This window comes from Aspergillus piperis (assembly GCF_003184755.1).
Source record: "Aspergillus piperis CBS 112811 unplaced genomic scaffold BO85scaffold_4, whole genome shotgun sequence".
Taxonomy (NCBI): Eukaryota; Fungi; Ascomycota; class Eurotiomycetes; order Eurotiales; family Aspergillaceae; genus Aspergillus; species Aspergillus piperis.
In genome coordinates this window covers 461,037-474,123 of record NW_020291594.1, presented here as the reverse complement: position 1 = coordinate 474,123, position 13,087 = coordinate 461,037, and the positions used below count along the sequence as shown (strand labels likewise).

The window sequence follows — 13,087 nt, the reverse complement described above, 5'->3', positions numbered from 1 at the left end:
AATTGTCTATAATTAAACTTTCGGGCCTCCAGCTGAGGGTACCAGTGAGGTCTAGTAGGTTGGTATGGGCTAGATAGGAGATCAAGAAGAAGTAGTAGGTACTCATACATGTAGCCTTGCGGCACTTTCATACTACACCTTGAATAGGAAATTATGTTTATCGTTCAGAGGGACGCTACTCCGTAGGGCATCAATTGTGGCATTTCTCTATAGAAAACACACACCTAAGGTTATAAGAGAGAGCGATAAAAGGAATAGTAAATTGATAGCCATGGATTCAACAAAGATTCCCCCCTTGGGTTTCCCACCACAATCCTCCATGATCTGATCGCTTACCAATTTACTCCCCGCAAGACACACTGGAACTCCTGTGCCAGGATGCGTGCTTGCCCCAACAAAGTAAAGTCCCTTGATGGAAGAATGCTTACTCTTTGGACGGAGACTCAACACATTGAAGAATGAATATGAAAGCCCTAGAATAGAGCCTCGATCGAGGTTGAACTTTTCCTTCCAGCTTGCCGGTGTCTCAACGTACTCGTGGATTAGGCTTCCTCGAAGTGCTCGAGCTCCGGTTCGTGTTTCGATTGTATCAAATACAGTGTCTCTTGCTTTGCTGACGAGGGTGTCCCAGTCTTGGGGTTCAGTGCTGTCCATCATATGGCCAGTAGGCACCAGTACAACCACTGCATCCTTACCCTTCGGGGCAGCTGTAGGATCAATTCGGCTTGGGACATTCACGTAGAAGGACGGTTCGTCTGGTAATTGGTGATCCTTGAAGATGGAGTCAAAGCTGTTCTTGTATTCCTCAGCAAGGAATATATTATGTACTTTTAACTCGCTGATCACACGGTCAAAAGACCAGAAGAAGGAGATGCTGCTGCAAGATGCTTCGCGGTTGCTTAGACGGCGTGCTTCTTTGGATGCAGGAAGGAGATGGTTGTATGCATAGACCAGGTCTGCGTTGACCACCACAAGATCTGCCTCGAGTTTCTCACCAGATGAGAGAAGAACGCCTTTTGCTGATTGGTCTTCTGAGATAATGATCGAGGATACAGGAGATTTGAGGCGATATTCGACTCCAAGGCGTTTTCCAATTTTCTCTATACCTTCCAGTATCTAGTTCATTAGCATGGCCTGTGTTGATCAATTCAAAATCTACCAACCTTTTCAAAACCCCCAGCGGGATACCAAACCCCCCCTGCCAATTCTGCATACTGTAGAAGAGAATAGGTCCCTGGTGCATCATACGGACTCATACCTAGATACATACTTCCAAAGGTAAATATCCGTCTCATCTTGTCAGACGTGAAGTATCGACTGACACGACTATGAATACTTTGGAAGGGATGCATCGTAAACAGGGAATGCAGCAATCCAAGTCGCATCATACTTAATAAGCCAGGGAAATTTCTGCGCAAAACATGAATCATTGACAAATCGTAATGACGACCAGACTCTTGCATGAAGCCGAGAAAGCTATGAAAGCTGTTTTCTCCCTCATGATGCTCTATTCGTGGCTTCAGTCTTGCCACATCTGTTGTTAGATCGAAGCTGTCGTGGTCAGAGAACCAGACCCGATAGTTTGGCTCGCATTTTAGCAAAGAGATTCCTTCGCCTTCAATAGAGGTTCCTAGATCATGGAACGTCTCGTGGAACACTTCTGGCATCAATAAAAGAGAAGGACCTTGGTCGTATCTCTGTCTATTGTTAGCAAGAAGACTCTTGAAATAGAGAAATGAGCAATAACGAACATAGCCGTTATGATGGATGAGAGAGCATCGACCGCCAACGAAGTCGTTCTTCTCAACGACAGTGACTTCGAAGCATTGTTTTGCCAAACGAGCAGCAGTGGCTACGCCTCCAGCACCAGCTCCTATATACCTTTAGGCCACGTTCAGATGGATTTAGATATACGTACCGACTACAATAACTTTGGGCATCATGAAATTGGTATAAGTAGCCTTCACGCAAAAGTAGTTAAATTAATGACAACAACACCGACATCAGAAGATCACGGCAAATGTATTATTTAAAGCCCCCCACCACCGATAGTACACCAGAGAACGCCATGAAGACAGACCACCTTGCCATGCAAAGGGCAGCCCAAACCACGTATCAAATCCCCCCTCGCGAGGGGATCTGCCGAAGCCCTGCTATGTTCATTAGTAGATATCCCACTTGACTGATTTACCGGAAATCGTATCCAACTAATCGGGCCAGGAATACTCTGTAGTACATACTTACATATCGGTCTTACCGAGCACCTTGCTCCACAAGACTCAGCTTCTAAATCCGATAAAAGACACTTGCATTCCTGCTCCAGTAAATTAGGGCTTTTCTCATCTTGTTTTTACTGCGTGTTACCCACTTTGTAATATGCGCGTAATGTAAAATACGTTCACAATACCAGTAACACCTAAGAAGAAGTCAAAGTTCGTTCGTAAAGACCCTCAATGGATCTTCAAACATAGTCGAGCATTCATCGAGTATTCAGCAAGGGTTGAGGTGCAGTGAAAGAGTGAACTGCCATGAGACTGATCACTTTATGGCTTGCGGAAGGTGAGCCATCCAATTATCTCACGCCTTCCTCCACTACTTACTGAGATTGTTGCACAATGGGCACGCAGCTGGAGGAACATAGTAGTACAAGGCATTTTCTTATCTCGTCCGATCTACAAGCATGGTCATGTGTAACAATACATTCTTCTGTCCAAAGCTTACCTCTCACCCAAGGAGTTGTTCCACTTATCGCACCGCTGAGTTAGTCCAGCCTCTCTTGACCTCCTCGCTACAAGGCGACGTTCAAATATCTGGAAATAGCAATGACTCGCATCATTTTACGACGCCCCATTTCCTTCCTTGATTATGGTATGATGTATGGTGCAAGCAGTGTGTGTCGTAACATTCCAGATATTGCCATTTCTAAAACAGGTTTTATATGTTTAGTCGCATATACCAGGATAGCCCAAGGGTGGTGATGTTGTTTGTGATGGTAGGTAATGGATACTTCAAGGCATAGCTGTTCTATCAGCAGGATTTTCTTCAATCATGTCACTCACGACCCAAAAGCCCCGGCTCATACAACCCTGTTGTCTCTCAGCATTAGCATGCTTTGTCTGATCTATTGGCTATCTTACCATGGCTAATTAGCTCAGGTGGATGTCTGTTGGGGTTGAATTTGTACACCACTGGGTGTTGTCTGGTGAACATAGTCAGTATATAGCATGGTGTGGATTGTATACATACATAAATGCGCAAAGGTGTTCAATCGACCCTAGCGTCGTACGCCTTTCTGGCCTCTATTTGCTCATTTGCACAGTAGTTATTTGCTAACAATCTCAACACGTCTATACCTTAGGTGCGTCACGGGTGGGCGTTGCACTGCTACTATGATTGTGCAACCCTGTCTTCGATTGAGCTATACAGAGACTGTTGCATGGTTGCAAGATATATTCATCAGCGCAGTCTAGCTTCGTTATAAGTTACTCTCTCGCATAATCAAGCGTCAGCATTACCGAAACCTTGCCTAATTCACTTGTCCACAAGTCAATAATGCCAATACCCTATGTTTGTTATCGTTACGAAGATATTATCAAAAGCAACATGTCTCAACAGCTTTCAAACATACAGTCTATTTGATATCGAAATGTAGTATTGGTTAGCCAGACAAGTCACGTGCTACATGTTGCGCACATTCAGGCAACATTTTAAGGACATTATCCCACATAGAATCATGTAGCCCTTCTTCCCTAGCCAGTGTTGCCGCGGTCGATGACCTGAATGAAAATGTTATCATGTCAGCCAATATTACTGACTAGCTTGGAGACTTACGGCCTAAATTTTCCATCTGCGAAGAAGCAGCCATGCACTGCTGTGTTCATGCCTTCGATCGCCGTGAGATACTGCCATGCACCCTGATCAGGGGTCCGGCAAAGTAGCCTCTCCAAATAATTGGCGATAGTCTTACCATTAAACGAACGGAAAGGTCCGCTGCGGCAGAATCCGGGTGTGGCGGACGCTATGAGCACACGTGCTGGATCTATTCTGCGTGCCAGCTCCTGCATCCATAGGATGACCAGTAACTTACTGATGTGGTATCTTGCATAACAGGGATATGTATCTGACTGGTTGAGCATTTCCATCAAGGCGGTGAAAGACTTTTGCTGAGGATTTGCCCATGCATGCGCCTCGGATGAGATAATCAATAAACGACCTTGCGTTGGTTGGCGCAGTAACAGCTGGATGGCGAGCAGTGCTGTAGCGCAGTTACTTAGAAGATTGACCTATATCTCATGAAGTCGAGTAAGCGACTGTGGTAGTGAAGAAGTGGTGGTACGTTGTCTTGAATATTGCTTATAACAGATAGGTCTCCCCTCCTTACCTGTAGTGTCTGTTCCCTTCCTGTGTTTTCGCATACGACAAATTCGGTTTGGTAGATGCCTGCGTTCAGGATCACTAAGTCTAGAGACGGGTACTCTTGCAGGCGAGCATTGAAAGCCGTAATAGAATCTTCGGAACCCATTTCCAATTCCAAGACGTCGACTTTGGGTGTAATATGGAGAGGCTCTGTTTCTTTCATGATTTCGTCTCTCAGAACTTCGCCCTTCTCATTATTCCTTGCTGTCACGATTACATGGGCACCGGCACGAGCAAATGCCTTTGTGCACTCCAACCCACACCCACTGGTTCCGCCAGTAATAAGGACTCTCTTGTTGGCGTAATTCGAGAGGTCTTTCTCTGATACTGACCCGCATCTTGAAAACAAGAGTCGATATAGAACAGCAAATGGGCCATACGGATCAAATGTTAGTGTATAAGGGTTTGAAAAGCTGAAATCCAGAATATGTAGCGAGGAAACTGGCATGGTCGATGGCCGAACACGTCATATACTTGGTGTACAGTAGTCTTGACGGTGGTGCCTGCGCTTGTGCCAGTGCCGATGCCCCGGGGAATAAGTACGTTGTTGCCGCCTTCTTCAGGTAAGCAGAATGATGAATCAGCTACCTACTCTTCAGCTTTCCGTAGCCGTGCGTCAAAGCAAGGTGGATGTTATGGCAAGTATGACGTAGGCTAGTAACCATTGCTCCGTAGCACCTTGCATATGTTGTCCTGTACATTGCCTACCAATCCAGCTAGTTGCCGGCTGCAAGGTATCGATTCAAGACCCCTCACATCAGATGAGAACTTTTCCGTGAAGGATGGGGCGTAAGTTCCCTCAACTTTCGCCGCTCGTAGAAAGTGATGTCGTTCGTGCAGTTGCAAGGTGTAGATACCAAACTTTGCCATACATCGTACCATTCGTGATTCGCGATGTGAATATGCCGAATGAGGAGAGGGGGGGGGGGGGGGGTAGAAGAGGAAGAGGCGAACAAAGAAGGCACCCGCTATATATGCAGTACTCCACCGCCTTGGTGTTAGTAACTTACAATATTACTTCATTCAATCAGAAGTTTACTGATGCCTAAGTCTATCATACTGTCAGGCTTTAATCTGGTGCGTTTCAGGCAGTTAGTTCTCCGAACTTGAACCTCTAGGCCATCTGGTAACAGACTAGGGTTCTGAGTTAACACAGTCAGAAAGCGCATCCCTTAGTTATTGAATTAGCCAATTCCGGGATTAACTGGATGTTCATAATAGTGTTATACCCTCTATCCACAAGAATCAGGCGAGCAACAGTCCATCATTAAGCATTCAGCCAGTTTTAAGGCACTTTATGTGCCGCCTTCTTGGTGCAGTATAGTCCAGTTGTTATGATCGGTATCGGTGGGAAGTGTCATCGTCTAATAGTAATAAGGTCGCGGGTTTGCATGCCGGGTTGGAGTACAGAAAGCGAATGTCTTACCGCAATAGAGTTCTTTGACAGATAACATTGAAGCGGAAAAGGACGGCTTCATGTAGTCCACATGCTAGACTGTGTCGGCGATCGAGACAACCTTAATAACTGGAAATAATATACTTTTATGTGACGTTAATGATCTGAGGGTCTATATCCTACACTCTTAGCCCACAAAAGCCCACCCAATACACCTATGACTTCCCCTCTAGGTCCGTGCCCCAGCCGAATCATGTCCACGCGAGTCAGTTTGATCCATCTCCAGATCAAAACTCAAATTCGTGAACCCTTCCTGTCTCCGCTGCACACTGCGAAGATTGCAAGTGCTGGACATCCTATCAAGCCTTCCGCCACTATCACTCCGCCATCCAGACACATGGAACCTCAAGACTTGTCGGAATGATGGTACACAAGCTGTGACGATGACGAGACTTGCCTCGACATTACTATCGAACCAGCAACCATGTTAGCAACGGACACTCAAGTGTACGAACAAAAGAGGAAAAGGGATCACATACATCCAAAGAGCCACCCCACCCAACAGATATGTCTGGTCTTGCTGCGTCAACATCGGCACCGTAGCCGCCAATCGCAATGTACTCGTAACTAGTGACCTGAACACAACCATAAAAAATTAGCCACGACTTACAACCCAGTCCAAACAAGTCCAAAGAGAAAGATCAAACGTACAAACCTCCCAACCCAAACATAAGAATCAGCCCAAACCTCTTCTTTGAGGTCATTTGCAACTTCAGAACAATAGGTAGCGGCATGACCAGCAATACCAAATCAATAAACATACTTGCCACCACGCCCGCCATGAAGATCGGGGCTTTACTCCAGCAGCGTCCGTCTATGTCAGGGTACCAAGACTTATGTACTGGCTCGCAAGTAAACAGAAATAAACATTCAAGGACAATCATGTAGGCGACGACGAAGGCGGTCATGCCCCATAGGGTTATGCGCCAATTTCGTTGCATATCGGAGAGCCGGTAGTAGAGAATAATGAGGGAGATTTTGGATAGACCGAGGGCGGGAATATACATTATTGCGCCGAGGAGGATGACCTAGTTGTTTTTGAGACGTTGTTAGGGGGTGGATGAGGGAGAATGTTGGGTCGGGGATGGGGTGTGTACTCGGAGGGTTCGGTTGTATACGGTAGGGGTGAGGTCCCATTCGTGGACGCCTAGGCCGGCGTTGGTGTAGCCCCCTGTTGTATGGACGTGTTTGAGTTAGGATTGAGCTGGGCTCGGTTGAAATGTAAGTGATGGTGCGTACATTGGAGTAGGGATTGAGTTAATATTGCGAAAATCTTTGAATTCATCATGATCAGTCATCGTATTGGTGTTGAGAGGGTGGTTTACTGACCCATGATAATACAATGACGACTACATGAAATCTCCTGTCAGCAATTCATGTGACTGGAAATCCTCGAGGACATATTTGCATACATCAATCATTAAAGGTACATCGGGCACACTCACCGTCATCAAGGAGCCACTTCCGCACAATAACCACCCGCGTATATAGTCTCACCAGGAGACCTAACGTACTGATTGTTACACCTATAATGACCACAACCAGGTTCGCAGTATAATAGTGCTTCTCTGGACTGTCTAAATCAGGCGTTACACCCACAGGTGCAGGGATAACGCCCGTGCCTGTCCCTGTCAAGACAGCGGTGCTGGTGGCGCTCATAGCAGCGGCACACAAACATTATCCAACAACGGAGAAGAGAAACAAAGTTTTTTTACTCTCCTCTCATATAGGTCCCAGGCACATAAAGCAGATTAAAAGGGCAGGGGTTAGGTACACATGTGAACTTTCCTGATCGGAAGGATTCCGTCCGTTCGCGTCCGAGAGTCGTCAGGACCGGTAGCTGGAAATAGGTTAGTCATTCAGCCCCTGCTCTAGCCTGATAAGTCTTGATAATAGTATCCAATAGGAAGCACAGTCTATTTGACTTAGTGTGCAAGCGAACTGAGCGTCTCAAGCTGATCTGCAGGAGGGTTATGGCAGGCTTGACTCGGCAGATGAGAAATTCATCTATTTGTGCTGGGCATGGAAGAACTTCGGCAGCCGAATGTAAATTGAACACTATAGGTACAGAAGGATGGGAAACCTGGTTGGTTTTGTTGCTTAGTGTGAAGAAAGCGAAGGGACGAAGGATCTGGTTAGGTGAGTGAGGTTGGCCTAGTCTGATGTCTTAGCTTTTATTGGAACTATGAGGGGCGATCGCGGCCACATTCCGATACTTCTGATCAAAAGTACTGTGCACCCACTTTGCATAAGTGACAGCTAAATAGTGGGGAAAACTCTTTATGCTTGGTTGTTATGCTATCTGTAGATTGAGTAACTGCCTGAACTCGAGACTGTAACATCACCACGCCAAACTTCCATCCGCACCCGCCTGTCCACAGTAATATGATAGTTCGTCTCCTCCGATGTGTTGACCCTCGGACTTGCAGTAGTACAAAAGTTCTTGGTCACTTAGTACTGTGCAATCCGGACATTGGTCCCACTGTTGGCTGCCTGTGTTGCGGTTCTTGTAAGAAGCGCAGGCCTTCTCCGTTGCTGCCTTGTTGAAGACTTTCTGTACAAGTTTCCGTTCAATAAACAGAATTCCCATGAGAATTATGGAATGGGATAACTAACCACGTCCTTACCAGGCGAGTCATAGCAGAGTCCTGTGTAATGGAGGTCTGCTAGCGCACTGCACTATGTTAGTGGCTGAGTTGCATCTCGAAGAATGGAACCTGATGCCTACCCAGTAGCGAAGACTGTGACAAAGAGAGCTGCAAAATGCTTCATTGTGCTTGTGAACTCTGAAGAAAGAGGAGTGCGTGTCGTTGAAATCTGGTTCAGGGTAGTCCTTAATATCTTGTCGAAATTGACTGACTACAGCTCAGGAAAACCCGCAATATATGATGTCTCTAGCCAAGTCTCTCAGCATCTGCTAGAACATCATTCCTCTCCGACTCTCCTACCACGTCGAAGGAACAGTAATTCCGAGTATCTTCCGCCATGATATCGCCACCGTCATATCATTAATATACATCTCACCGACATGCCATCCTTCAAGCAAACCAAGACCAGCAACGAAGATCACAATAACCTGAAGCGAGACATCCTCAGACAACATATAACTCAACCACAACTCTCAAGCTATATCTATAATACTATCACATCCCAGAGCACATCACCTGAGCAGCGACTGACCGCAGATCCACATGCATGTCTCATCCTTTGCCAAGTAGTCGATCAGTGAGTTCTTCCTATCTCAACGGGCGGAACGCACATGGCACAACCCCCTGAGCTAAATCAAATGGAGCAGCGGGAGACAAAATCATCTATTAAGGTTTTGGGGCGTGAAACGGGTGGACCCACTTGGAGCCTTGACTGGATAGATAGCGGCTCGATCCGTGGCTGAGATTGACAACCGGTTGTCTTGGTTAGGGCTACGGGCAAGAAGCGGATCGTGTAGTTTACTCAATTTGGTAGAATGTGGCTGCATAACTAGTCTTGTGCGACTTGTGATTGTCGATCTTGTGTTTCTTCGGGAGTTCCTCGGGGACTCTGGGGGATCTGCGTGAGAGTTTCGGACATCGTTGATCGATGTTGTATGTCGTGATCTTGGCGATGTCTATACTTCTTGGCCGAGTTGGATGATGTAGTAGGAGTAGTTGTGTAGAGAGGTGATAACAGGCACTTTTAAGATGCCTGGGGATATATAATATATAAGTCCATACTATTCTCAATAGAAGACACGAGACCAGACTCAGCAAGTTCGGGGCCCCGTATAACTATCAGAAAAAGAACCCGATCAAGCACCCGCACACCATGAAGCTCCCATTCCTCGTGACCATTCTTTCCGCAACCCTTTCCTCCGCTGTACCAATCGCCAATACAACCACCATCTGCGGTCCCGACGAAGCAATCATCATCCTCCTAAGCAACAACACCACTAAGACCATCAAGAAAGCCGACCTCAAGTCCCAGATCCCAAACCTCACCTACCTGCCATCCACCAACAATGACAGCACACCACCCCTGCTCATCACCAGCGCCTCCAGCCACAGGAACAACACCACCACCAAGCGCGGAAGCTCCACAAACCTGATAATTCCTCTGGAACCGCAGACTTTCCTCGGCTGGGACATCGCCATGTCGACCATCACGCACGCCAACCAGGCCCCCGTCACCCTCGCCATCCAATCCGGCCAATCCATCGCCAACAGCATTACGACCGGCGCCTCGGCCGACTTTAGTCTCATCGAGGACTTTCTCTCTCTGACCACCAGTATCAGCTACCAGCAGACCACGACGAGCACGATCACTGGCACCGTGACGATGACGATCCCCAAGGGTAAATGGGGCGCGATTGTGAGTAATCCGCTAACGCATCGGACTCGTGGGTATGTGTTCAATGGGGAGCCGGGCAACGGGGGCACATTTGAGTATTATCAGGCGGATAGCTATGAAGATAGTAGCTATACATACGGTGAGGGGAAGCTGGAGTGGGTCAAGGGGGTGGTTACGACTTGCTTGGGGGATGGGTATCCGTTGAAGAGGTGTGAGGGGGACGGTGTTTTGGAGTGAGGGTGGGGTTCTGTTTGTGGTTGTGAGTATCATTGTGCTTTCAGATCAGCTTACAATTGAGGGATTGGATCTTATGTATCTTGAATAATGCTGTCAATGCATATAGAAACTCCCCTAAGGTGTTGTGGCTTGAGGTGCTCATTGTGAAGCCAGGCTGTCTGCCATATGCGGGGAGTGTAACAACATCTGCGTAGGAGTCAGTTTGTAGTCAAACGATATTCAACACAGTCCTGAGTAGAAGACTGAAGCTTTCATCATTAGGGCATGGTGTGTTTGAGAGGACATGTACTAGTCCCCTTTAAACTATATATATTCGCCGTCTCCGATCTGTTGATTTCCTTTTTCGATATGCATATAATGTACAGCGTCTGCTCTCATGTAGCTTCTTTGCCTTTCTAATAATAAACAGCATTTCAGTTGAGGTGAAGCTTTGTGTTATTTGAAAGTGGTGGACTTCTTAAATGCCGCAGTACTGTAAGCCATGGATACCAAGGCGGTGGCCACCGTGCATATTGACCGCATACCTCCGCCCCTTTCTGTTTCCCTCCTTCGCATCATCGATTACACTTACACCTTGATATCGAAGTCTCTGTTTACATAAAAACACCCATGCATGATACACTAAGAGAAAAGTGTGACCGTCAAATACGGCCACCGCAACTATCCTTGGTCAGTGTATAATGACATGATAGACCGATTGCGCTAACATCCTAGTACTAGATCCTTCGCGATAACAATGTTCTCCAACTGGAGGAGCAACAACTTCAAGATGCACTCGAGCAGAGTCGAGAATATTGGTATCAAATTGCAAATTTGGCCTTTCACCTGCGGGAAGCAGGCTTTAGTTCGGAGTTCACAAATCCTCGTCTCGCTCTACACAGAATCCCGAAACTTCAAGTTCGTTCTGGACGGCTTCACGTTCGCCCCTATGGAATGACTCATATACGCAGTCTTTGCTGTGAAGCTTCTTCAATCTGGACTCTGTCTACAGATCAGGATTGCGGCAAACTCAAGAAGCAGATATCACACCTCACTTTCGTCCAAGTTGGCACTGCTGCTGCTACATCTTTTAGCTTCATCGAGGACGCGTTCAGTTCATGGGACGGCATGAGCGGAGGAAATGCCATTGGATCAAACCATCTTGGAATTCTCGCCCTTGGATGGTGCTATGTACTATCTGCACAGCTTGTTGAGATGCGAGGTGAAGACTCTTCTATGCAGTACACTCTCTGCCAGACAGGATACAGCAATGAGAGTTTACCCGATTCCTCACAAGCCCACGTCATCGATGTTGGGGAGGTGGACGCGAGCGTAGCTCGCTGGTGGTCTGCAATACTCGCACCGAATGAAGGATGGAAAGCTACAGTGAAGCAAACGCCCCAAGGGGAGTTCCTAGCCCCGTGGTCAGTTTCGCGTGCCTGCGAAACGCATTTCTCGATTAAATATAAGGGGGCCCTCTCTCCAGACCCTGACCCAACGCCCTTATCTTCAGAGAGAGCTGTTGAGGCACTTGTTGAATTCGCACGTCTGCATGAATTGCAAAGCCAGTTCTCCATTGCTCTTACGATGGCTCTGACAATCCCCACACATAAGTATTATGGGTTGTCTGCCAAACTGCCTCTTCCCCGAGATACTGGTTCTAAACCAGTTGAAACACCCGTAGATGCTGAATGGATGAACTTGAAAGAAGACTTGCCCTATTACATGACTCTGAGTTGCAGCCCGGAAGTAATGATGTCGACCTTCTGTGGAGCATTCTGGGAGCAAGATGTCCCCTGCAATCTCGTCAGCCCATGGCTACATCCGATCATCAATGAAGTTTTAGGTGGTTTGCCAGAAAATGGACTAGAAGTCCTTGCATTCATAGGTACAATCCGCCAGCCACGTTTCACCACATTCTGGATCGGGGCTATTGCCAGTGGCCTAGGCCCAGAAATTCTCCACAGAGTAAGAAGAGGTCATCCACCTCTTGACCGGGTCGCCTTTCCCTGGACGGGGTGTCCACAGAGCTTCATGGACGTTGCAGGATCGGGCCCGTACACTTGCAAAGATCCAAATTACATTCTGAGAGAAGATGTCTGGCGGTTAACGAATTACCCTTCGACCGACGGGGACAATGAAAGCTATCAACATGGACCTAGAGTACCTTGGGCACCGTGCGGAGCATCTCTCACAAGGGACTGTGCTCTCTATGTCACGGCACACTTGGACTGCCCCCGGCATGGATATGAGTATGATCATTGGGTGTGGTACTTGCCGGATGGTACTCTCATGCAGGACAGTGGGTTCTCGGAACAAGTAACGCCAGCTGTATCAGAGAGTCATTTCGACAATATCCAGTTAAAGACACGCAGGGAATTTAAACGAACACAGCTTGATCAGGAAGCTTCAAGGGAAGCCTCAGGGCAAGTGTTCTTGTGGTACTTTTTCGGTGGAGAAGGACTACCCTCGGAAAGCATTTATCAGGAAGAATGGCTTAAGGAGATATGGGAAAATAATATGAGTGAGTTTGGCGGCGGTGAGTTTGATGATGGAGAGGTACCGGAACCGGTCGTCAAGTCTGGGGAGTTTGTTGATTCATGGCTTAATACTGTTAGTTGACACTGCCTAGGTGTCTCACGAGTTGCTTATTGGGGGAATAGCTTTAGCAGGGAG

The 13,087-nt window shown here is 47.2% G+C and overlaps 5 protein-coding genes across 5 annotated transcripts; 1 reads left to right on the top strand and 4 right to left on the bottom strand.

The window, feature by feature from the left end:
- Positions 1 to 132: 132 nt before the first annotated feature.
- Positions 133 to 1,940, bottom strand: BO85DRAFT_457094 (phytoene desaturase family protein; the record flags this gene model as incomplete). The annotated part of the gene is made up of 6 exons (XM_025661488.1): positions 133 to 207; positions 337 to 1,100; positions 1,160 to 1,207; positions 1,271 to 1,697; positions 1,752 to 1,873; positions 1,919 to 1,940. 6 exons carry the CDS (start codon positions 1,938 to 1,940, stop codon positions 133 to 135), a joined length of 1,458 nt encoding a protein of 485 aa, XP_025518134.1.
- A 1,713-nt stretch (positions 1,941 to 3,653) lies between these two features.
- Positions 3,654 to 4,579, bottom strand: BO85DRAFT_415330 (uncharacterized protein; the record flags this gene model as incomplete). The annotated part of the gene is made up of 4 exons (XM_025657681.1): positions 3,654 to 3,776; positions 3,832 to 4,039; positions 4,088 to 4,283; positions 4,382 to 4,579. 4 exons carry the CDS (start codon positions 4,577 to 4,579, stop codon positions 3,659 to 3,661), a joined length of 720 nt encoding a protein of 239 aa, XP_025518133.1. The 3' UTR covers positions 3,654 to 3,658.
- Positions 4,580 to 6,041: 1,462 nt separating this feature from the next.
- Positions 6,042 to 7,531, bottom strand: BO85DRAFT_391675 (uncharacterized protein; the record flags this gene model as incomplete). Its single annotated transcript, XM_025656818.1, has 5 exons — positions 6,042 to 6,279; positions 6,352 to 6,447; positions 6,524 to 6,900; positions 6,970 to 7,043; positions 7,318 to 7,531. 5 exons carry the CDS (start codon positions 7,529 to 7,531, stop codon positions 6,042 to 6,044), a joined length of 999 nt encoding a protein of 332 aa, XP_025518132.1.
- Positions 7,532 to 8,193: 662 nt separating this feature from the next.
- BO85DRAFT_446762 (uncharacterized protein) lies at positions 8,194 to 8,704 on the bottom strand. Its single transcript, XM_025659575.1, has 3 exons — positions 8,601 to 8,704; positions 8,489 to 8,546; positions 8,194 to 8,426 (listed from the first exon to the last, which is right to left on the bottom strand). The coding sequence occupies exons 1-3, from the start codon at positions 8,642 to 8,644 to the stop codon at positions 8,214 to 8,216; spliced, it is 315 nt and encodes a 104-aa protein (XP_025518131.1). The 5' UTR covers positions 8,645 to 8,704; the 3' UTR covers positions 8,194 to 8,213.
- Positions 8,705 to 9,621: 917 nt separating this feature from the next.
- BO85DRAFT_415328 (uncharacterized protein) lies at positions 9,622 to 13,085 on the top strand. Its single transcript, XM_025657680.1, has 3 exons — positions 9,622 to 10,350; positions 11,059 to 11,101; positions 11,153 to 13,085. The coding sequence occupies exons 1-3, from the start codon at positions 9,674 to 9,676 to the stop codon at positions 13,031 to 13,033; spliced, it is 2,601 nt and encodes an 866-aa protein (XP_025518130.1). The 5' UTR covers positions 9,622 to 9,673; the 3' UTR covers positions 13,034 to 13,085.
- The last annotated feature ends 2 nt before the right edge of the window (positions 13,086 to 13,087 follow it).